The sequence below is a fragment of the Gambusia affinis genome, linkage group LG06 (assembly GCF_019740435.1).
Source record: "Gambusia affinis linkage group LG06, SWU_Gaff_1.0, whole genome shotgun sequence".
In the NCBI taxonomy this organism is placed as follows: Eukaryota; Metazoa; Chordata; class Actinopteri; order Cyprinodontiformes; family Poeciliidae; genus Gambusia; species Gambusia affinis.
This window is the reverse complement of record NC_057873.1, coordinates 26,595,894-26,620,324: the sequence shown is the minus strand read 5'-3', so window position 1 is coordinate 26,620,324 and position 24,431 is coordinate 26,595,894. Positions and strand designations below refer to the sequence as shown.

At 38.6% G+C, this 24,431-nt stretch overlaps 1 protein-coding gene across 1 annotated transcript in view; it reads left to right on the top strand.

Moving 5' to 3' along the window:
- The window catches only part of dph1 (diphthamide biosynthesis 1), a 67,112-nt gene extending 63,890 nt beyond the window's left edge, over positions 1–3,222 (top strand). Inside the window, exons 11-12 of the mRNA XM_044120387.1 lie at positions 1,287–1,421; positions 1,768–3,222. Coding sequence (XP_043976322.1) covers positions 1,287–1,421; positions 1,768–1,860 — 228 coding nt within the window. The 3' untranslated portion in view covers positions 1,861–3,222. The remainder of the gene's footprint in view (positions 1–1,286; positions 1,422–1,767) is intronic.
- The last annotated feature ends 21,209 nt before the right edge of the window (positions 3,223–24,431 follow it).

The following is a 24,431-nucleotide window of genomic DNA, read 5'->3' as shown; positions in this document are numbered from 1 at the left end:
TGCTGATATTTGTCACATTTATTCTGCTAATAGAATAATCTGTCAAGACTCCTATTTTTTTAAAAACCCTGCATCCACTTTGGTTTATGTTGAATAGATTTTTACAGGTGGGGCAAATTGATAGAATATGTTTAACTACAAAAAAGATTGCATCTCTTTGAGAACTAACCTTCATTATTATGAAGTCTTTGGTGCAAAAAACTGATTGAAAATCGATTCATTCACCGCATATTTATGTCTGTTAAGGTTGAGATGGAACTGAACATAAAAGCAGCTCTTTAAACCATTTAGCTAACCAACACAACAGCGACACAATCAAAACTGTCAGATGACTTATTACGCCGCGATAATAACTCAGAAATATAGTTTGGATGTACAGTATTTATATTTCTTTCCTACTTACGGAAGGTTTCTGTTTATATAACAGGTTTGTGGTGCCTTTGTATTCTAAAGAAAGATATAAAACTTCAGATATTTCACAACGAGATATTAACATTCATGGAAAAACCTTACATAACCTTATATTAAATCAGAAAGTACGGCGGCCACCGTAAGAAAGTCTTACAGTATTCAATTATGCCGCACAACTGATCAGTACAGTTTTGCGAGGTAACGCAAAAGTTTTTGCGAGGGAACGCAAAAAGTTTTGCGAGGTAACGCAAAAGTATTGCGAGGGAACGCAAAAGTTTTGCGAGGTAACGCAAAAGTATTGCGAGGGAACGCAAAAGTTTTGCGAGGTAACGCAAAAGAAAAAAAAATCCCCATGTCCCCTAGGGGGCTCCGTACAATTCATGTCATTTTGACTCATCACACAAAATACAAACCATCCCATCCCATTTGCGTTTATTGCAGTGTGAGAAAAACTGCTTGAATGCCTTTTACACAACTCACCGCAATCAATTTGGATGAAGTAACGAGTGGAACGTTAAAACGTGTGTTCTGCATGTTTATTCATGTGTTCAGCCTCTGAGCTGTTCTTTCCTGCATTCATAATCAATATTCACTGTCACTTCTCGTCCATATGGAGCGGCTCTGCACTTCCAGCGTGTCGTGTTGCAGTCCTGCTCGTGCGATTGTTCTCCTCTAACAGCTGTTATGTCACACGGCGCAGCTGCATGGAGATAACACGACAACTCTACGTGTTACCCAAGCTTAATATCAACAGTGCCCATCCTGCCTTGATGCTCAATCTGTGGCGTCTTCTCAATGTTCTGCAACGTGTGATTGGAAACGAGAGACTGAGGACGCTTCTTTGAGGGTTTTATTTTGTTCCTACTTCTCCTCAGGCGGCTGTTGCTCTGCAGGAAGTAGGCTGGGAGGAAGTGTATCCCATGGACTTCTATTCCAATCAGAGCTTGGGGCCGTGGGCACCCAACCACCCTGAAAACCAGCCGGCTCGGCCCGCTCGGAGGCACGCCCAGGTGAGCACGGCTCGGAGATAACAGGAGGAAAAAAGTAAAAAAAAATAAATAAATAGTCAACAGGATGGTAAAGATGGATGCTGGGGCTAAATTTGATGTTGCCACACTGACACCCAGTGGCCCAGTGGGGGCACAACACCTGCAGGAGAAAACATCCCCTAAAGGTGTGGTTTTAACCTTGACCTTCATGTAGTTTCTACGTTTTTCCGCTGTTAAAATTCAATTGGAACGCAGCTCTGTTAATCTACCCCACAGTAGCCATAATGTCTAATATTCCCTCTAATCTGTCTGAGGTAGGTACTGTCACTGTTCCAAGTGTTAATGCTGTCCCACCGCCTGCCTGCAGAAACAAGGCACCGAGCCAGCCCTTCCCGCCAAGACGTGCGAGCGGAGTCGGGGCGCCCCCTGCAGATGTGAAGAGGGAACGACAGCCTCGTGACTGCTGATGTCTGTGATTCATCTCATGCCTGCCTCTTTTTACAGAGAGAAAGAGGTCAGAGGGGAGGGAGGAGAGGACGGGGAGGTGGAGCGGACCTGACGAGAAGCAAAGAGAGAAAAGTTTTTATCCTCATTAGCAGGATTAGCAGCAAGATCTAATCCCTAATCACATCCCAGCAGATCAAACAAACTTACATTTTGACTGTATGACTTTTTCTTTTTAATGTGGGGGCTTCTTTCTCATAATGGAGGTGTTTATATGCTTTAAATCTACCTGCATTGCACCCCCAAACCCCGCCTCACCTTTTCTTCAGCACAGACATTTGTCAGAGTGAAAGAACTGGGAGCTAACCTTGAGCGGCACCGTATGAAATAGAAGTCTGTTGACGTGGGCGTCTTCAGTCAAACGCGGCCTGTTTTGTCGGAAAGCGCTGCAATTTGCCCAACATTTCTCAAGACACTCAGACCTTTTTTTTTTTGTTGTTGTTGTGGTTTTTTTTTTTTTTTTTTATTTAGAGGGGAGGCTCTTCTATGGACGTACGGGCGGAAAAATATCAAAGTTGTCTGGCTCGCTTTGCCCACTCCCATTTTCACAACAATTAATCAGATATCGAACCCTGTGAGGTTGTTCTAAAACGAAGCGTGTTTACGAAGCCAAGACCTGCGAGTTCCTAGATGTGAGCCGGAGCTAGTCACGACTGCTCTCCATCCTCATTATTTATTGATGTTGGACCCTGTCGATAAATAAATAAGAAAAAGAAGAAAATGAAAAAAAACAACCCCACCATATTGCTGTTTTTGCTGCAGCAGTAACTGATTGACAGTAGCCGGCTGCAGCCTCAGAGAAAGAAGTTGTGAAACTTCCCTCACATCACTGGCTTCTGTCTCAGGTGTATAGAGTTGTCTTTTGGGGTTTATGCGGCTACAGCTACTAGCAGACTTCTCTTCTCATATTCATCATCTGTTCTCCTCGGCAACAAAAAGTCAGCGTGATGCAGTTCTCCCGCCAGTTATCAATATTTCTCATGATGCGCATCCCCCCCTGCTAGTGGCGGATATTTTAAAGCGCTTTGTACTCCCCATCGCAGACTCTGTGATCCTCAGTGGAGGGGTCAGGAATAAATTATTGACCAGCAGAGTGTGCTCTCTCTCTCTCTCTCTCAGTGTGTGTCTCTCTCTCTCTTATTTCTTTTCTGTCTCTTAGCTGATGTTTTATTTATTTTTTAGCATATTCTGTCAGGAAAAAGGAGTGAGGGTTTTTTTTTTTTGTTTTTTTTTTTATAAATCCTCTTTCCTCCCCCATATAATGTGTGCTGCTTTTAATCTGAAGTTGAAATCAATAAATTATAAACTGATTTCTAAATGATTTTGTGTCATTTAAAGGTCAAGTTTACTTATTTTACTTTTATAAACATTTGGAGTTTGTTCAACCTCTAGCTGCTTTCAACACATTTTTTTTAGGTGGTTTTGTTCTTGAGCAAAGGAATTGAAACAAACAGTTTAGATATTGGTTTTTCATTTCAACCAGCGATATTAAACAGCAAGAGTGAAAATCTGCCAGAATGTCATTGTTGGATGTATCAGTTCCTCGCGTTGTTTCATCATGTGACACTTATAAATATCAGATTTAATATGTTTTGCACATAGTTCGTTATAAAGTTAGTAATTCTTCACATTTTATTTTAAAGGCTCTCACAAATATAAATCTGATAAAGTTTTATCTGTATAAAATGTATATGATTTACTTCAAAGAACCCAAGCTTCTAGCTGTAAACGTGTCCCGTCTGGTTCTAATTTAATCCAGCTGTGCTGTGAAGGCCTCTGACGTTTATTAAAGAACAAAAAGCATCATGAGAGACGAGGAACACACCCTGCAGATTCAGGATGAAGCTGAGGAGGAGTCTAAAGTAGAGTTAAGCTCTTAAAGCAAATTTCCAGGCTTTGAACTTCTCACAGAGCACTGAGACTTTGTTTTAGGATCATGTCACACTATACTGTAAAACAGTTTGTAAACCTTTTATTAGGGATCCAAGTGATCAGTTAATGAGTTGATCTGAAGTTGATTGAACTTATCAATCTGCTAACGGCCCAGAAATCAAAAGGTGTTAATTCAATGTTGAGTTATGATCACAAAGGTTTATTTTTTTTATTTATTTTTTTTTTTTGCCATTAAGGTCGATGACTGATGGTGGATCAAATATCAATCATCCAATTCTAGTCAATTAACCAATGTTGAAAACTTTTCTTTAAATCAATTTTGTTTAGTGGTTGAATTCTAATGATTGAAATACCAACGTCTAATCAATTATGGATCAACAGCTTCCGACTCTCCCAGAATTAAATTTTACTTTGAGCACTTTTGAGGTAAGTTTGGCAGTTTCCATTTTTATCTTAATAGTGTTTTTTGAAGAAACAACGGCATCTTTTTGTGCTTATGCTGCAGCTTGATAAATAAATGCAACCAACCATGCAAACTAAGGCCATCATAAACCAAAATAATAAAGAACATTTGCTTGATGTTCCTTATTATAGAATATCAAGCAAATAAATAAATAAATAAATAATTTCTTTATAAATAAATAATAAAAGGATTTATAAATAAATATTTTTATTTATTTATAAATAAATAAATAAATAATACATTTATCTATTCATAAATAAACAATAAATTTATCATATATAAATAAATACTAAATCTATTATTTAAATAAATAACAGATTTATTTATTTAAATAAATAACAGATTTATTTATTTAAATAAATAGCAAATTTATTTATTTAAATAAATAATAAATTTATTTCTAAAAATATCACGGGACGCCCGAGACAGGACGTGAAATACGGACATGTCCCGGGAAATACGGACGTTTGGTCACCCTAGCTTAGAGCAACGATAACAAGCAACCATTTTCACAAAAACCTGAGTTTTCTGACATATCAAAAGGATCGACTGTCTTTCCAATACATAAATGAATACATTTATCATATTCTGAATTTTAAAAAAGAAGCACATCATTATATATTAACTTTTTTTTTTTTTTTGAGTCAGCTGACTAAAAAAATTGAGATTCAGTTTTCTATTTCAAAACTGAACCGCATAAAATGCATTTTGCTTCTGTTAAAAATGTTATTTGCAATCACTTTAATTCTCCAATACATCTCACACCGGAACATGTGTGGACAGTATTTCTTTCCTGTTCTGGGATAGCTGCCATCTATTTTGTTTCTGTGTTAGCTGACTCCACTTCAGGATGACCAGCGGTGCCCTCTGCTGCACGGAGGCCAAACTACAACACTAAATGGATGTGATTGGTTGAAATATTGAACCTCAGTTCAGTCTAACAAACAATTAAGCCACAATTAATAGTAACTCAATTAATCATTTGAAAGGATTTTAGTGAAATCAAGATTCACTAAAATCCTCACTAAATCTGATTTGTTGAAGATTTATTTGAAAATAAATCTTAACATTGGAATTAAACCTTTAACTCTCCTTAAATAAGTTAAAGACTTTTATTTCAGTTATGCACTTAACTGCTTCTTATGTCTTTAGGCAATAGATCAATTAAGGAGAAAGACACTGAACTTTATTTCTTAGATGAGTCTTTCTTTTTTTATTTTTTTTTTAGGAAAAACTGACCTCTGGTGTGCCGCAGATGTAAAACACAATTCAGGTAGTTAACAGCAAAAATACCAACAAAATGATACCAGCAGTGTAATCTTCCATGATGTGTGAGAGATTCTCAGTATCCCTCAGCTGGAAAAGTAGAAGTTCTGCAACTTGGAAAGGTATTTATAACCCGTAACTTCTTTACATTTGGTAACTTTATAGCCACAAAGTTTTATTTTGTTCATTGAAATTTTAGGTGACAGACCAAGAAAAAGGCTTAGCATACTTGGAAAGTTTATAAAATGTAATATTTTTGTTTGTTTTTGTTTAAGAGACTCTTTGCAGATGCCCTTTTCACTGCAATCAAAGATACAATTCTCTTCTTTATATGTTTGACTTCTCTACCAACTTTGCACATTCAGGGACTGAACTATTTGTTTTTTGTGATGTCTAATAATTAGAAAGTGTAACCACTGCAACTCAGACCCAGGGTTTATGAACTGCGTAATATTTCTAAATGCATCTTTTGCAATCACCAGCTCCAACAATTGGAACATGGATAACGAAGATATGGAAAGTGTTGTGTAATGTTTTCTTTCAGGACATTATATCCTCTATAATGTGGATTTTTATCTTTTGTTATTTGAGTTATCTTCCCACATCGCTGTAATCCATCTGTCATCTAAACATCTTGTCGTGTCGGTAACTGGGTGACCACGGAGTGTCGCTGTTTGCCTGCCTTATTTGCAGACTTCTCTCTGTGGAGAGACCAGGCAGAGTGGACGTTCCTCTCTGACATAGTCGGTTGTCATTGCTTACTTGTTTCCCTGCTCCTGCACATCAGAGGAACTCGACTCCGAACTGCACCGTTTAACAACTTAGACCTGTCATTTCACTCTTTTCAACTCTTGAGAGTTTGTCAGTTTTGATGTGGAGTACAAAGAAAAAGAAAAATCACAGGTGTTGTACACCGCAGGTCACAAATTCACCTTCTCTGTGTAGTTCTGAATGATTGCCAGTCTGAAACAAAATGGCAATTCAGTTCATTCCCAGAACAAAAGGAGTTGATGGAAATGAACCCATATTTATATAAATTCATAATTGGCACTTGTGTACATTTTACGTGGCTTGCCTACTTATGACTCTTTTACCTGTAGGAGGGAAAATCACGCCGTCGCTCCCGGTGCGTTTAGTTGTTTTTGCGTCTGTGACTCAGGAAAAGCTGAGTCACCGCCTTCTCTCGCTGACCCCAGGTGGTCAGCAGCCCTCTGCACATCAGGCAGCGTGATTTTAGCCCCATTGAGCAGTAATTGCAAAATACCAGCCTTTTGTTTGGGATCATATATTTTTGTATTAAATCCTTTTTAATGGAATTGTGTGGCATCCTTGTACTGAAAATACAGAATGAATCAGGAATTAATGCTCATTCATCAAGACAGATTGAATTTTTTATCCGTCATTTCAAATCTTAAAAAAAAGAAGATATAAAACACATACAGATATATTAATGGAAGAACAGAGATCTTCCTTGAGTATTACATTATACATAATAAATAAATAAAGCGTCTTCTTTCCACCTTGTCCTTAGAAGCTATAGTCCTCATGTATTTTCTTCAATTTGTTTCTGGTTTTTTTTTTTTCTTTTTTTTGCTCCTATCATTTTCTGGATTGCAGAAAACGATTTGTTTAAAGCGGTCTGTTCTCTTGTCTGTCAGAACACCGCGCGTGAGAAGCTGAGAGAAGCTTAGAGAAAAAGATGTGAAGAAGAAAAAAAAATCCACGTTTGGTTCACAGCAGAGAACCTCTGTTCTTTCAATGCGCCGTCGCTGTGATGGTGGAAATCTGACGTGGCTCAGCAGGTGCAATTTCAATTTCAGATGAAGAGCCGCAGTAAGAGAAGTCACTGCGTTTTTCTGTGATTTGTGCATTTCTGAGACGATTGTCTGGAGAGGGTAACACATCCACTGCAGGCCCATTTTTTTTCTATGCAGAATTAACCAGAAAAAAAAAATCTGTTCAAAGATGAACTGAGCTGTAATTGTTTAGCTTTTATATTCAAGTTCAGCCAAACAGCCTGTTGCGTTTATTTCAAACCCATCCAATTCTTTAACATTTGCCACTTTGAACAAACTACAGCATGCATGTGAAGATTTGAACAATAATCCTGAGTAGAGGCTGCTGACTGCGTGTGTGTGTGTGTGCGCGCGTGCGTGTGTGTGTGTGTGTGTGTGGGAGAGAAGAACAAGAAGCAGCAGCCTGGACGGCCAAACAGCAGTGGGGCGGAAGGTTGCTAGCAGGTTGAATAAGAATCTTTAGTGAAAAAAAAAAAAGAGAAGTGTTGTAAAGAGATGACTAATTCTGCGTAGGAGGTCAGCCTGTCCCAGATTATCCGGCCAAAGTGCCACCAGAACACAAGCCTGTCACTGAAGTCGGCATCTTTTTCAACATGTCGTGTCCTGACACCGAATGAAACTCTGACGAGATTCAAAGCTTTCACCTTTCACCTTTACTCCATAGTGCTGCTATTTGACCTGTGAAGCTGCAGGAGAAATGCTGAAACCTTAAAAACCAGATTCGACATAACGTGTATGAAAGCAACTTTCTCCTTTCTCATTCTCCAACTTTTTTTATTTTTTTTTTTTTTTATCCGAACATCGAGATTGACTTCTGTGTTTTGTCTCAGATTGCTATTAAATAGGACATTTGCATGTAAAATTATGTTTGGGGAGTTTAAATCTTTCAGGCATTAAAGGATTTTTAACTAAACTACTTTTTCATAACAGCTCAGTTATGAAAAAGATCAGTTCAGTTCTTTTTCATAGAAAATAACTTAATTGTTAAATGGCTAAGCTGTCTAAATGTCTAAAGTTTTCCATTAGCCAGATACCGTATGCTGTTTAGTCAAAGACAATACATGGATGTTTTTTACCTAAAAGGGGAATCTTTTGCGAAAAATACTTAATCCAAAATGAATAACCATAAAGTAACTTCAGAAAGACATAACCAGGACTTGACAGATAACAGATGACATTATCAGACTGTTTTATCTTAAAATTATTTTCATAACATTAAATATTTGAACATGTATTGATTTGTGCTAAGTGTAATTGCAGACCTGCAAGAGATAAAACACACCACATCTTCATGATTTTAATGTTTAACCTCTGTACTTTAAAAAAAAAACCCTAAAACTTCTAAAACCTTTTGGAAAAAAATCTTCCGTCCGTTTTGTTGTACAAGAAAATCAGCATTTTGTACAAATGTGAACTTATCCTTGTTCATGATGGTGACTTCTTTACCGTCCAGACAAATAAAATTGAACATTTCTTCCATAGAAAAATCCTTCCTCACACACACGCCCACGCACACACACACACTTCTCAAGGTCAGATAGTGATTGTTTTAAAGTTACCATCAGAGCAAGCCCCTTAAAAACTGGACGGTTTGAACCGTATTTAGACATTTTTACACAGTTTTGTTAATTGATTTTCATAAATGTACTTTTCAACCTCATTCACAGACAGAAAATGTAAGAGAATTAAGTACGTCTAGATAATAAATAAAACATTCTAGCAGAGTCGAACCCTCTTTAATAATTTATGGCCTTTTTTTTCAATACTTCCTCATCTGTTTTACTTCAAACAGCATCAACTTTAATGTTAGAGTTCACTCTTCCAAACATGAGGACATTCTAATCATCTGCAGCCAATATCTGCTGAAGGATTGCAAAGACTGTAACATTTTTTTATTTTTATTATTATTATTATTTTTTTTTCATAACCACGTCAATCACTGGTATTAAAAGTTCAGCTGATTATAATCAGGCGCTTTTGTTCAATTTGGCATAAAGAGTTTGTGTCCTGCTTGAATTCACCGGAGCTCGCAGAAACAAAAGTCCTTTCACTGAAAAGGCTACGACCAAGCGTTGCTATGTCAGCATAATCAACACGTCATTTGCACTGTGACCAAAATGAAAAAATGCATTAAAATTACTAGGGAAAAAACACAAAGAAAACATCAGTTCTCTGGGGCTTGTGATTAATTCTTTATTTAGAGAAAAAAAAAATAATCTTATTCCAATTTGCACACATTCAAAGAAACCAGGTAAAATAGTGGAATCAGCAGCAGCTGTCAGCCAGATGAATCTACCTCAAACACCAAGATAATCTCATTCTGAATTCACCCGACTGCCACTCAGACTCTTTAGTTCGTCAAATGCATTACATAAGTCCCACTTTGATCCCCTGAAATTAAGACATGCAGTCTTTTCCTCCGTGTCGCCAATAATCTGGTTTTAGGTGTGTGTATTGCCCCCTAGCGACCATGGCTGTAGACTGTTACCAGTGGTGCTGTTGCTACAGTAACAATCTAATGCCACGGTTGCCATGGAGACAGCAGGAGGGAAGAGGAGGGTTGGCTGTGGTAACCGCTGACGTTGACACGTTTGCGCGTGCGTGCGTGTGTGTGTGTGTGTTTGTGTGTGTGTGTTTCTGTGTGTGTGTTTGTGTGCAGCCTCGGTGCTCCACGCAGCTCATCAGAGTCACACTCGCTGTGCAGAGGTTCGCCAGGCGTCAGTAGCCATGACTGTAGACTGTTACTGTACTTCTGGTCAGGTTTAGCAGTAAGCAGTCTAGAGCCAAGGTATTGATGCTCTGACTTGAGGCAAAGTGGGTTCAGATCGGGCTTGGAGGGAGCCGCTGACATGCAAAAAGGGGGAAGTGCAAAAGGTCCAACCTTGTTTTATTATTATTGTTTTAGAATGACGGTGCCACACAAACAAATCAAAGGTGTAAAGTGCAAAACAGTTTTGATTTAAACAAAACCGAGTGACACAATGCTCAGAGCAGCACACACACACACACACCATTGGCAGCGGCCCTAAGGCTTGTCATACGCACGGCCAGACAGGACAGTTACATAGCCCACTTGTTGTCGTGTTTGTCGTATCGATTTCCATGCCGGTTATGGATGAGTCAGCCACAAGACAGGGCCCAGACAGGAACACAGGGAGACGGGGCCGATGCTGGGAGCTTATGCAAGCCCGGCTGGGTATCTGTGGAGCTGACGTCAGGACATCGCAGTTCGCCTGGGCGCTCAATTTGACAGATCTGTCCTTGTGCTGGAAGAAAAAAAAAAAGAAAGAAAAAAGTGGCTCAAAGAGGGAAGTTTGTTTTTTCATGCAAACATAAAACTCACCAGAGAAGGAAGGTTGAAGTGGAAATTGGTCGTCAGAGGTTTTCACCGATCTGAACTTGTTTATGATAATTAAATGTATAAGTTTGCATTTATAACTAGTAAAGAAACGATGCATGAACATCATCCATGTTGCTGGAGACGGCCTGGTCAACACTCTGCCTCCATCATCTACCTACATGCTTTGCTGTTGAGTCACTTCCTGCTTTCATTGCGTATCTACATGCTTTAACTCTTCCCATATCAGTTCATTTGTTTTGGTAATTAAACTTTATTCTGTTAAGGTTCAGTTTTTGTCATACAAAAGTTTAGAGAGTAATAAAATGGAACCTCAGGGGCTCCATGTTACCCTTTGACCTTTACCCTTTTCATTCCGTGCAACATAGTATTTTGAACCTACTGAAATCATTGTGCATCAGTTGGGTTTTCTTTGTAATGTTCATGATGCTTAAATCTCAAACAATTTCAATTTAGTTGTACAGAAGTTTATTTAAATATCTGCGTTTCACCCAATGTCTGAATATTTTTGTTCTAATTCCTTTTGGGCCAATTGTCTGTTATGAAATCTGAACATTATGACTAATGATCAATCTAGTCATAATGTCAAACGAACTCTTGCTGGTATATATTATTTAGATGACTCATTTAACCACACAGTCTTAGAGTAGACTTTAAACAGACCATAGAAAATTAATTTAAGTCTTTGGTGTTTCTAAACGTAGCCTTTGCGGGTATAAATTGACATCAATCAACGTAGTTTTGGGTATGAAACGACCAGAACTACAAATTAGATAATGATGGAAAGCATTAAGGTGAGGGTTTATTAACAGATTAGATTACAACAGATAAAAAAATTAAAGTAGGAAGGAATAAAATGCCAATGCGTTTTTTAAATGTTTTATTATTATTATTATTATTATTATTATTATTATTATTATTATTATTATTATTATTATTATTATTATTATTAAGGAATTAAAGCAACAATGAGCAATTTCATATTGGCAGACGTCAGTTTCCTTCCCGTAAACCCTGAGACGATTCTAGTGAATAACTTCGGTTGTCAACGCGGCTCGGCTGGCGGCTCTGGCTGGGAAGCGACCAAAACTACAAACTTACGAAACGGCGAGGACATGACCGTAAATACTGGATAAAGCGGACATGTGCTTTCCGTGAGGCAAATGTCAGGGAGTTAACAGCGTCAAACAAACCGGAAACTTATAAAGGAGAGTGACATGCGTGGTAGCCTGTTTAAAGATGATTGTACAATTTGAGTAAAATGGAGGAAAAAAAAAAACTAAACACTGGCGACAAGTCATCTAATAACGTCTTTATTTTGCTGTACTATTGGCGACCTGCAGTGTAACATTGTTTTTCCGTAAAGTCTAATTCCAGGGTTTAGCCCACTTCCAGCACCGCGGACAGCGACACGCTGATCCTCTGTATGCCTCGCGCCGCCGCTCCGGCCTCCGCGTGTCCCGCCTCAACACTGCGTGGTTTCCCCCTCACCCTCCGCTCCTCCCCCCACGGCGCAGGTGGATATTTAACATTTAAAAACTGAGGGAGACGCTTATTGACCGGAGCTCATTGTGATTCTGATCACATCAACCCACCTCCCCTCTTCCAGGAGGTACCTTCGGGAGTTTTTTTTTTTCCTCCCATCATCAGCAGGCACTAGGCCTCCCCCAGCCCCTCCCCTCTTCTCTCCACTCTCCCCGGCACATAGAGACGCAACGCAATGCAGGTTATGCCCGCACACAGGCGACTGTAGCTGTGTCTCTTTAACGCTTTGCTGCCGGTTGATTGGAAGCTACCCGCATGTGCGCAGGAATGACGCAAAATTGACTTCATCTCAACAGCGCGTCACTGTGTCATTTGAACATGAAAAGAAGGAAAAATAAGAAGAAGAAAAAAAAGAGGCTCCGCTTGAGAAATGATCACTTTATATGGCGTCTAAGTGATGCAGGTTCGTTCCTTAGAAACTGGGTCATCCAATCACATCCGTTGCTTAATGCAGCGGGTTTTGGCCGCGCGGGGAATGTATGGAACTAGGACGTCCCGCGCAGACCGACGTGGTTAAAACTCTGAAATGCCACGCCACCTCTCCCCCACGCATGTCGTGATGCGCTGTCTTATTATCTGCGGACACGCGGTCTGGTTAACATGCGACCAGCGTTGCCTACACCCCACAAGTCACTCTCCTTTTTTTCCCCCCTCTCCCCCTCTCCACAGTTGTCACTGCCCATGTGCGCCAAAGTGACTCACACTGCAGCAACTTCCAGCCGCTGTAATCTACCGTACATCCGCGGAGTGAGACGCACAGGGAAATTCAGGTGATTTCACTAAAAAACGGGTTACGCGTATATTAAGTCTTCTCGTCATGCAAGACTCGGGTAACGCCTGTGTTGTACGCATAATTAAATAAAAATAATATTAATGAAATGGGCAAGTAGAACAAAATATAACTTACCTTTTTTAAAACAAAAAATCTTCACCCGTCCAACGGCGGTTTTAATGGTTTACGACTCGATCAAACTCTTAAAATAACCCGACTTCCTCTAAAAAACAATCTTTTATTTAAAAAAATGCAGGCAAAAAACAATTACAAATTGCGTTCTATCTAAGCGCATCGTTGACGATGAAGGTTATTTCTTGATTTAAAAAAGAAGAAGAAGAAAAAGGGCTCTGATTCGGATTTCTGTCCAAGTCCCGCATCCGTTTTCCGGTATCTCATAAAATTCAGCGGGCTGCCCCGGTGATCTGCTCTTATAGACGTCCCGTAGTACTAGTAATGGAGATGGGAGGGGACACTCATTCATTCAGAAGCATCACCTACATGGATGATGTACGTGGACTCTGACGTCATTGAGGAGCCGCAGTCAACAGGAGGACGCTCAGGGTTCCGCGAGAGGGGGGAGGCAGGGGGGGGGGGGGGGAGGGTGCTGGCTTTTTATTGGGTGCAGCTATGCTACCCACTAGTCCTATTTGTGTTTGTGGAGCACGTTTCAGGGCAGATGAAATTGCTTTGGAGGTGTAAAGTGCCAGAAAGGAAGAGCGAGCAATTAAGTCTGGCAGGAGAGAACTGGGAAAATAAAAAGGTTAACTCTAATTCCCCATCTTACTCTGCTAATGAAGCCATTTTTCCTCTGGTCATTATTCGGTGAATCAGTTTGAGTATTCTCAAAGATGATCAATGAATCACTTCCGTTTTTCCTTTGGAATAAACACCCTCGTTTTCTCATTAGTAGCTGTGGAAGTCATTCGTCTTTTCATTTTAGGATTTTTGATGGGACCCTAAAACAAGAAAACTGCATATCATAACAATCATGCATTACCTCACTTGAAGGAACTCTAAATTGTTTCTTAAAAGGAGATATGAGTATTAAGTAGTTACATTTATTCAGTTACATTTACCTGATTAACTTTCTTTTGGAGAGAAAAAAAAGTTACTTTTAGTAGTTTTACGACACACTACATTTGACTTTAACAGACATGTTTTAAACAAAATGGCAGCAGCCACACAGGAACCTACAGGTTATGTTAAAGTGTTTGTTCATAAGTATTGTTACCATAACATAGTCATTGAAAGTACTTTACTTTGTTCTAACATATACACATTACCTAAGTATTACTGTTCTAACAAACCGCTTTTTGAACACAAGTGGTTTGGAAAAGTGTTATGTTTAAAATGTCTTATTCTCTAATAATTTTATGTATGTGTTATATGCGTCTTGTGAGGCTTTATAGGCTTTTCTTTTCTTTTTTTACTTTTTAATGAGTAAAAATAAGTTGAGGTATTTCTACTCTTACTTAGTGAGATTCCCAATGGGTAGGTAATGATAAATTAATGTGTAATTATCTATTAATAACAGATATTGATGTGGAAGTTGACTTCATTTAGCACATAATTAGTGGACACAAAATATTCTCTGATAGTTTGTGAAGATGAATGAATAGTTAACAAATTATTAACAACAGATACCTATGTCTGATTTCCCAAAGAAATGTTTGTCCAAGAATGAAACACTAAAAGAACTGTTAGTTAACGATAATAACGACTTCTGATATGTGACTTTACTTTAAGTGGACATGAAAATGTTTCCTAATTATCACTTTATGCATATCTTATCACGAGTTACAGAGTTTTACAAGTTTTGCAAGTTTTCCAAAGTTTTAAGGAACTATTAATTATAGGTTAACTAATAGTTAGTAGCAGATTTTGAAGCATAAATTCATTTTTAGAAAACACAAAAATTGTTCCTATTAGTGAAATAATAGTAAATTAATTTCTAACTAATATGCTAAATCACAAAACTGATGGAGGATTTGCAGGATCCGGTGTTTGAACGAAGATGGGAAGGTTTGGGTTTGGGTGTACTGTCCAGACCAATATGCTGGTAGAGTTCATTTAACACAGTCGGCGCTGAACGTGTCCAGACATCCAGATACTGGAACATATTTAGCAGTTACAAAGGCTTTATGTGAAATATAGAAAGTAAATTATAAATTTCTTATGTATACATCTATTTATTTTTGACCATTTCATTTATGGGATGTTCTAAACACCTTTTCAAAAAAAATCTAGATTTTTATTTTTCATTTTTTCGGTTTAAATTGCAATGTTGTCATCATGAATCTCACCAACTTTTTTTTCCACACAAATCACTAAATCACAAAACACAAAACTAGCATGTTTTGTTTGGTTTAACTATAGGGGACAGAAATTGTCTAATAATTGCAAAATATTGAGGTAATGGTTAAATAATGCTGATGATTTTAGATCAGGGTTATAGGAATATGTTTTTAATGGTTAGGTGGGGCTGTATGGTTATTTAATGGTTGATGATAAATCTTGACGATTAGTACAATAATGACTAATTATTTTTAAAATAAGTAGTTGAACATAAAATAAGCTTTTCCTAATGACAGGCCACTGAAGTAAATATGATCAGTAGTTCATCAGTCATAAGTTTATTAATTTCTTTACATCAAGTCAGTTCTGTGACTCTTACTAGTCATTTTTTTAATTTCAGTTTTTAAACTTTGCGGGTCACTATAAGCTCTGCTGCTTTCACTTCTCAACTCCAGCTTTCATTCTGTAGCTCTGTCACTGACAACATTTTTATTTATTTTTTTTAAAAAGCATGATTTTTTCAAATTTTTTATTCTGTTCTTGTTTATTGCTGACTTTTAATTCCCTCTGAGTCACACAGAAAAAGTAATACATAATATAATAGGAAAGCATCAAGCACTGATTTAGATTGTCCAGCTTAATAGTTTCTAACCATTTTTATTCTAATAATCATTTCTGTTCTGAGTTACTATCCGTTCATTTGCAGCAGCTGTTTATAAACACGGCTCGTAATTATCAAAGGACGGATGCTTTTTGAAAGATGCAAGGCGGCGTTTATGAAGTAAATATTTTTCTTCCGTCACAATTATGCAAAAACTAAAAAAATCTAGACCACATATGGCTGTTCTATGGCGGTTCCTCTACCCTCACTTACGTCTCGCCGTCTTATAGGTGGTGTTCTTTCTTAGGCTGTCAACGGATGTTTTTTTTTTCATGTGTGAGTGTACAGGCGAGGAAACTGCAGTTAACAGAAGAGGGAGGGAGCGACGCTGATGATTCACTAGTTTAAGTGTAAGCAGGAAAGTGACGAGGGGGAGGTGAACGTCTCCAGACTGGAGAATGGGTTCCACAGCTCCTACCGCTACGTCGACGCTGAACGTCGGAGAGACGGCGTGCGACACAACGGAGTCATGGGGTTCATTCAACAGAAAAGAAAGGCAATTCTTTCTAGAGCTATGAATTTGTGTTTAGTCTAAATAAGTTTATGAAATATTTGATTCTGAGAGGAGGAAAAGTTCAAAAGTGACAGATTCACAGCAGATATTCTGACGTTTATTCATTTCTGCGTTTTTAGCTGAAGTTGACGTTTCTGTTTTTCTCCCAAAAAAAAAAGTTTTTTTTAATTTATTCTCCTTATTTCAGAGCTGGTAGGCGTAACTTCCTGTGGACGTCAGTGAATGTGAAGTGCGATGATGTGTACCGAAGAGGTTTTCTCCTCTCCAGTGAATTCGACTTAAGACTTCGGCTAAGTCTAAATAGCTTCTTTTTCGTGTCGTTATTGTTAGTGCTCCAAAAATTAGGAAATAAGTTTCTAAACTTTGCCTCTGACAGCTGGTGTGAGAGATTTCGTTTATCGTCTCTCGGTTTCCTCAACCAGACCACAGCTCTTTATTTACGTGACCTCTACAGACCTACAACAACAATAAGCAATAAATCAGTTAATCGCATGATAAATGAAAACAAACTCAGTCATTTCCATTTGCATTATCCTTTTTTGTCTCTTTTCTTTTCCTCTTTCTACCAAAAGCTGGATGACGGATGTCTTCAGTCTAGTGCTTTGGTTAACAGAGACTTCATAATTCACTCTATTTATTGTTTCGTTTATTCATTTTGGATATTTAAAATGTCTTCCAGTTCCAGTTGTTAAATGCTCATCAGAGTTTAACGCTTATTGATCTCTTTGGATTAATTCTTCCATTATGTTACTTGAAAATGGTCTCAAAACAACATTATCATTCATCGCAATAACTTCTGGGGCAATTTATCATCCAGCAAAGTATCCAGCAACACTGCAGGACTAGACCTGTAGAATTTTCAGAATAGATTTAACTAGCAAACATATTGACGCAAAATTTTAACAAAATAAAAACAAACTTTTGAAGTTGGGATGTTCCAATGTCAATGCGAGTATTAGTATCAATTAACTTTAGGTGAATATTTTCAGACCGACTGCCCACAAACATACACCAGTATCTATTGTTGTCATTCTTTCCAGGCTCACTCCAGGTAAACTGTGCTGGTTGTCGCTCAGACTTTTAAATCTGTGGCGTGTTGACTCATAAAACCGCTTCATTGGCTCAATACGCTACATTGTTCATATAACAAATGTAATGTTTGTTAAAGATCCTGTCACAATGTTTCTTATCTTGCCGCGTATCTCGTTGTTCATATTTAGTGAAACATCAAGTCCTGTTGTGGAAACCCAAACCAAAAGTAGTGGAATAATTATTAGCTGATTAAATCAGAAAACAAGTTGGAATACTCTTGTCACAACTCTTAGGTATTTGACAAAGTAAGATGAGCGAATCGTCATCAGTGCAGACAGAGCGTCTGCATAGCGTAGCATGAAAAGAAAATCCTGCCTGCTGTCACCTTTCTAAAATAATGACCTAAGTCCACTTTTTGCAGCTTAAATAATAAAGAGGTGGTGATTTTTATTTATTTATTTTTAAATGATTTTTGGATATGACATTTGTAGCATTTTTAAATCGTTGCCACTCAGATTCTATGCTATCAGACATGTAGAAAGTCGGCCTGTTTTTGTGTTGTCATGAAATTATCTTGATCATTTGTATTTGCATTATTGTTTATTTATTTTTTTCTTTCTATCAAAACCGGATAACAGGAGGCTTCGGTCTGGTTCATTGGTCTCAACCAGCTCGTTTCTTCGGGCAGTTTTGCACAGCTTTGTATTGGTACCAGGCATTTTCTGTATTCCTAAAGTTAATCATATTGTTTTAAATTGAATAAGTAGTGAGGCAAAAAAAAAAATCCTTAATTAGGATTAATCAATTAGTTTGGTTTTCAAAAATTTTCTCTGAGAATTTTCTAATTTTTTGTTCAACTGCTTTCAAATTATGACTGAACCGTTACAAAAACATCTCAAAAAAATGTTTGCACTCTGTGGAATTTATTTAATCTCATCCGAACCCATCTAGTAGCAGGATTAACATAGTTACAGGGATTCCTGCGCTCTGTCTGTGGCTGAAAAACACAGCTGCCCGTGATTTGATGGTTTCCACAAACGCATAAGCCGGGCATTAATAAGTCATGGTGAAAAGGTAGCTTCGATCAGCGCTCCTGCTCACTCCAACGCCCCGACTGGCCATCAGCGCTCCCGCCAGGGTGTCATGAATTAAGAATGAAACAGCAATACGTCACTGGGAGTTCAATCCTCAGCGCACCTCATGTTCTTACGCTTGTTTCACCCCATCCACCTCCAGCTCCCCCCCCCCCACACACACACACACACACACACACACCACCACCCGTTTTCACCCCCAGGCTGTTTTTGCACAACTCTTTGCTCCAGCATCACTATTTCTTCATGTACAGTGGAATCATCTCCAGCCGCACCAGCCTCGACCTGACGTACAGTCCTGAAACCAGAAAATATGCATTTGCCAGATAGAGGAAAACACACAAACACACACACACACACACACACACAAAAAGAAAGAGAAACGGAGTTGAAAGAGGCTTTAGGGAGCAACGTTTATGTCCAGGAAATCTATTCCAAAACATTCAAACCATCTTTAAACCTCTGACTTTTCATGTCTTCTCATCTTGTTGTGTGATGGTGACACAAGAACATTGGAAGAGAGAAGAAACACCCCACAAGGATATGTTTCACCTTTCCCGCTCTTACACACACACACACACACCACTCATCAGTATTCTACTTAACTATTTTCATTTTCCCACTCCTTTTTTTTCATCTCTTTTTCAAAGTTACTGTCTCTGATCCACAGCGTACGCTCCCATTTGACAGACGCTGTTTTTCCAGTTTCAGGTTTCCTGAAACTATACCTTCATAAGAGGCATATTCTGTATTCCTAAAATGAATCAGATTCATTTTAGGAATATAATGCACTGTTGGGCTTTCTGCTCAAGAGTGCATCTCAATACATCAGAGTATCAACTAAAAATTCATTTGTTTCATAAATTAAAGTCAAAATATGTCATTTGGATTTACATCTGACATCGATTATTAGAGGAACACTATCTTTCAAGTGATATTTTATTAAAAATAAAAAAATAGTTTTTCAGATAGTTTTAATTTAATAAAATGTTTTATTATTGTTGACGTTGTTGATTTATCATGAGCCAAAAGTTGAGTGTTTAGAACCCTTGTTCACTGAGCGCTTTCACCAAGAATATTAATGGAAAGTTTGGTGGAAAGAAAAAGTTGACACATTCCTGCATTGATAGAATTGTGACGGAAATCCCATTCCAGAACACAGGGAGCATGTCAACAAATTTGAATGCCATCTAAAAGTTAAATTACTTCTTTAATTGGATAATATATATACACAAACCAAAAGTTTAATTTTTCGAATAATTTTAATTTAAAAAAATCTTAAGACTTGACTTTACATAAAACATATTAATGGAAAGGTTAGTGGAAGAAAGAAATGTCATAAAATTGATGATCAAGTAAGACCAATACCTGCATTGAGACGATGGTGATGCAGAACTCATTCCAGAACATACAGAGAGGATAACAAAACATGAAGCCTAATAATCACAATGAACAAATGAAATTGATAACTAAATAGGTAACGAATCTACATGTGACTTTCACTTTTTGAATGAAATAAACTTAAATACATAAACCGTGTGATAATATTCTAAGTGAATGCGTCTGTACAGGTTCTTCTTCACACTTTGGTAAAAGTAACGTGATCACTTTGTGTTTGCCGTCGACGTACAATTTATCGGCTTCAGCGTCTTGTTTCTCAGATTGATGTAAAACCCTCTTTATTTTCGAACATCAGCACCGCTCATGAATCTTTCATCTCGTTCCCCCCTTCCTCCTTTGCAGTTTTTTCTTTTTCTTTTTCTTTTATTTTTCTACAAAACACACACCCACGCCAACACACACACACACACACGCACCCACACCCACACGCCAACACACACAGTTGGTGGGAGAGAAGAGAGAATTAATTAAACAGGATCACCCAAAGCTAGTTTTGATTCCACTGGACGTGATTGTTCACACACTCTGTTTTTACAGGTGTGGTTCTCTGTGAGAACAGAGACAGAGAGCGAGAGGGAGAAAAAAAAAAATCATCCAGTTAAAGAGACCCTGCACGGCGACGGTAGACCTGATTAAAACTCTTGCGCCACGTTTCTTTGTAGGTGGAAATGGGGTGGGTTCGTCAGCGACCGTTTGAAGGCAGAACGCAGCCGCTTGATCAAGGGAAAGACTTGGAGTCCCACTGCCTCGCTGAGAACGAACCAGATGAATTTGGACAAAGTCTGCAGTCTGACTCAGCTCATCACGACTCATCCAAGCAAAGAAAACCAACCTCAGCAGCTCGCTTTTGGCAAACACGTTACGGTGGTCGTGTTTTTTCCTTTGTCTCATCAGTTCCTCTACTCAGAAACTGATGGTCTAAAAGCTCATTAAGCTGCTTGTTATGAGTTTAAGAGAGCAACAAGGAAAATGGTGAAGGGGCATTTTTTACCTCTGTCTCTTAGGGTGTTTTCCGACTCGATTGGGGTCCAAAATTACAACATCGGGTACATTTTCAGCTGGTGCTGTTCGCGTTCACACTACTGTGTCATACAAACCAAACCGTTTGAAAAATCCGTTTCTCTCCTCGCCTGTAGGGGCGCTGCACCAAGAACTACTGAAGGAAACGACACAAGAACATTTGCACAACTTCCTTCTTCGCAACATGCAAACAAAAATGGAGTAGCGTTAGATTTTAGCAGTTGTGGGATTCTTGTTTTGTGTTGGTACAAAAAACAAACACAAACCATTGTCATTAGACTCTCTTGTTTTGTTTGTATTTACCCAGAATGCCCTGCGATATAGCACACGTCCTGCTTTTGGAGCGATCGCAGGCCTGTTTGCTAATCACATTTCTGTTAAAACCGAACTGAGATCTAAGTTTTTAGAGGGACCAGAGTTTGATTACACCTTCACAAACGAAGTAGAGATTGATTAAAGCAGATCAAACAAGGCTGGTGCGAATGCATCCTTAAAGAAGCTCCTGCTCTTTTTGTCACTCTGCCTTCAGCACGTCATCATAACAATGCTCGTCCATGATGCCGTTCATTCTGAGTTTGTACGATGAGCTCAGCAGACCCATAGGTGATCTATGAGGAGGGAGCTGCAGCTCCAAGGAGGAGCTTTGTGGAATAACGTTTGCTTTGTGAGAGCACCCACCAATGGTTGCCATGGGAGATTCAAGGAGTCCTAAAACATGCCTGAAAGAATCAAAGCAACACTCCAGGTATGTGTTTTATGAGCGAATTAGAACATGATGTAAACATTTTACATAAACCCCCCCTTAGTTAACTTTTTGTTAGTCCTCTGTAGTTGGAGGATTAAAAAACATCTGGCAGAAAATCTTGGACTATTTTCTGAAAGTTGCCACCATTTAAACTTCCATCTACCCAGCATCCAATGTCATTTCTTATTTCTTATATTGTAAAACCTTCTCACACATTCCCAACTCTCCCGACTCCCTTTAAATCCCCTCCTTTGATTTGTACCATTTTTTTCTGGATGGTTAGGAGCCCTCTGCTGGTTGTATGAAGCACTACAAGCCTGAGCCTAACAGTGTGTTTGTCATTTTTGTCTCACAGGAACGCAGCACTCAGACAGAGAATACAGTAGATTCAGATTTCAGCCACACGGCAGCCTTGTATTCCTGCTAAAAAGGTTGGATGCTAAAACATCCATCCATCCATCCATCCATCCATCCAGCCAGCCAGCCTTAGCTGAGCTGTCCACACACATCACACATGACTCATCCAGATGACTCACCCCTCCTTCTCCAGCCCAACTCCCCCCTCCTCTTTCCCACACACACGCACACACACCCACGCCCACACCAAATGTCTCACGCATCTTTGTATTATCTCTCTCGGTTAACCTTGACTGAGGAACACAGAAAGTTGCCCAGTGTTTTTCAGATGTAGCTGGAAATCTGCTTTTTTTTTGTTGTTGGTGTTTTTTTTTTGTTTTTTTACTCAGTTATATCTTTTATGTAAGTGTCCTATGGAGCTGCTTGTTGTTGAAAATTGTACAGTTTTAGAAATGGATCTGCCAGCATCACTTGTTTTCAAAAATAGTCTCTGTGGTCAAATATAGTGCGTGAGCGCCTCCTGAGGCAGCGCGGCGTGAATCATTTCAATCCAGTCCGAGACATTTACACACGTAATCACGGCTAAAAACAGGCAGACATGCTTTAATGTGATGTATGTATTTACCATGTAGGAGGATGCAGAACCGTTAACAGAATCTATTATAAACCAGGAAGTACTTTGAGTGAAAAGCTTTACAACTTAATGAGTAACAAGAAATTCAAACCACAGTTCATCTGGGATTCTGTACACAATATCCTTTCGGTTATTTGGCTTGATCAAGTAATTTTTTGTTCAGCTAAAGACACGCCAGTTTGATGCTTTCTGTTCAGTGGGTGTTGAAATGTAAACCTCTTATTCACAATAATGTCAAACCGTTTGCTGGACCTCTCCAGAATATCTCGTATCCAAAATAAAACATTGGAAAGTATGTAGTGACTGAATTGCAGTGAATTCTATGGAAAATAAAAAACTCTGCAATGTGACAGAAAACAGAGTGCCTGCACATTTTTCATGTTAGTTGAACACTCATTACATCCTTAGCCAGAGTTAAAGCGAGGATATAACCTACAGAAATCAGAGGAATGGAAGAAGATGAGGAAGGAGGGACATTTCTGGGAAATGAGTAAGAAATTGATGCTCCAGATTTAAATATTTCTCCAAATTTCTTAATGCCATACTTTTTCTACTGGACAGATATCTTTGTTAACCTGACACTCATCTTTCTTTGATTTGCTTGTTTGTTGTTTCTTTCTCTTTTCTATCCATCCATCCATCCATACATACATACATACATACATACATACATACATACATACATGGTATCTCAATCCAAATGTTTTATATAATAATGAGGTTTTTGAATGTGAGACATCAGCTCACCAACAGATGTCAGTGTTGAGCTGATGAGCAGCTTCTCCTGCATGGAGTGTGTGCATGCGTCTCCAGATGTGTGTTTTAATGGACCTATGTCAAACGTCAGTATTTGTTCTGCTCACAAAGGTTGTAAACAGTGTGTGGTGTGTGATGGCTTCAATTTATGATCAACAGTCTCCGTATTTTCACAACCTGCAGTGGAAAACACGTCCCATTTATTTGAATAAACAAATAAATAAAAATAAAAAAAAGTGCAGAATACATTGCTATTTTTTTTATTCTCCCCATTTTAGATATTTGTGGCTGTACACCATGATACTTCTTTTTTTTATTATTTTGTTTTTCCCTGGGATCTGTCAAAGGTTTAACTTGTGAAAACCAAGTTTATATTATCGGACATTCCTGCAGTGACTGTGTGGGTTAAGATTGCAGCTCCTAAATGCCATGGGAAGAACAGATATGGCTACAATATGAAATGATTTAGTGCTGCAATCTAAACCACTACTGGTTGGCTGCAGCGCAGGTCACCGCACACTCCTGGTGTGTAATCTATCTCTGGTCAACCTCACACAGGATATGCCAACACACACTCGAAACCCACCGACTGCCTTCCTCCTCAAAATCTGGCTGCTGCTCTGTGAGCAGAATCACTGCGGGCCTGGCTATTTATCTCTCTGCGTCAGCTATGTAGCAAAAAGGAATTCTAAATGTCCTCTCCTCATAAATTTCTAGAAGTTTATGTTAGTTGGGGACATGATCTGGCAGCGCTCAGAGTACAGAAAATTCTCAAATAATGCAGAGGGCCAAGCAATTTCTTAAAAGCAAGTTTTCCTCTTTGGCTGAGCCTAGATATTAAGGAGAAAAGTTTGGACTTTGGGACTTTAGAACAATGTAAAAGACATAATTTAATCATTTTGTCATTATTAAAGGGCAGCTG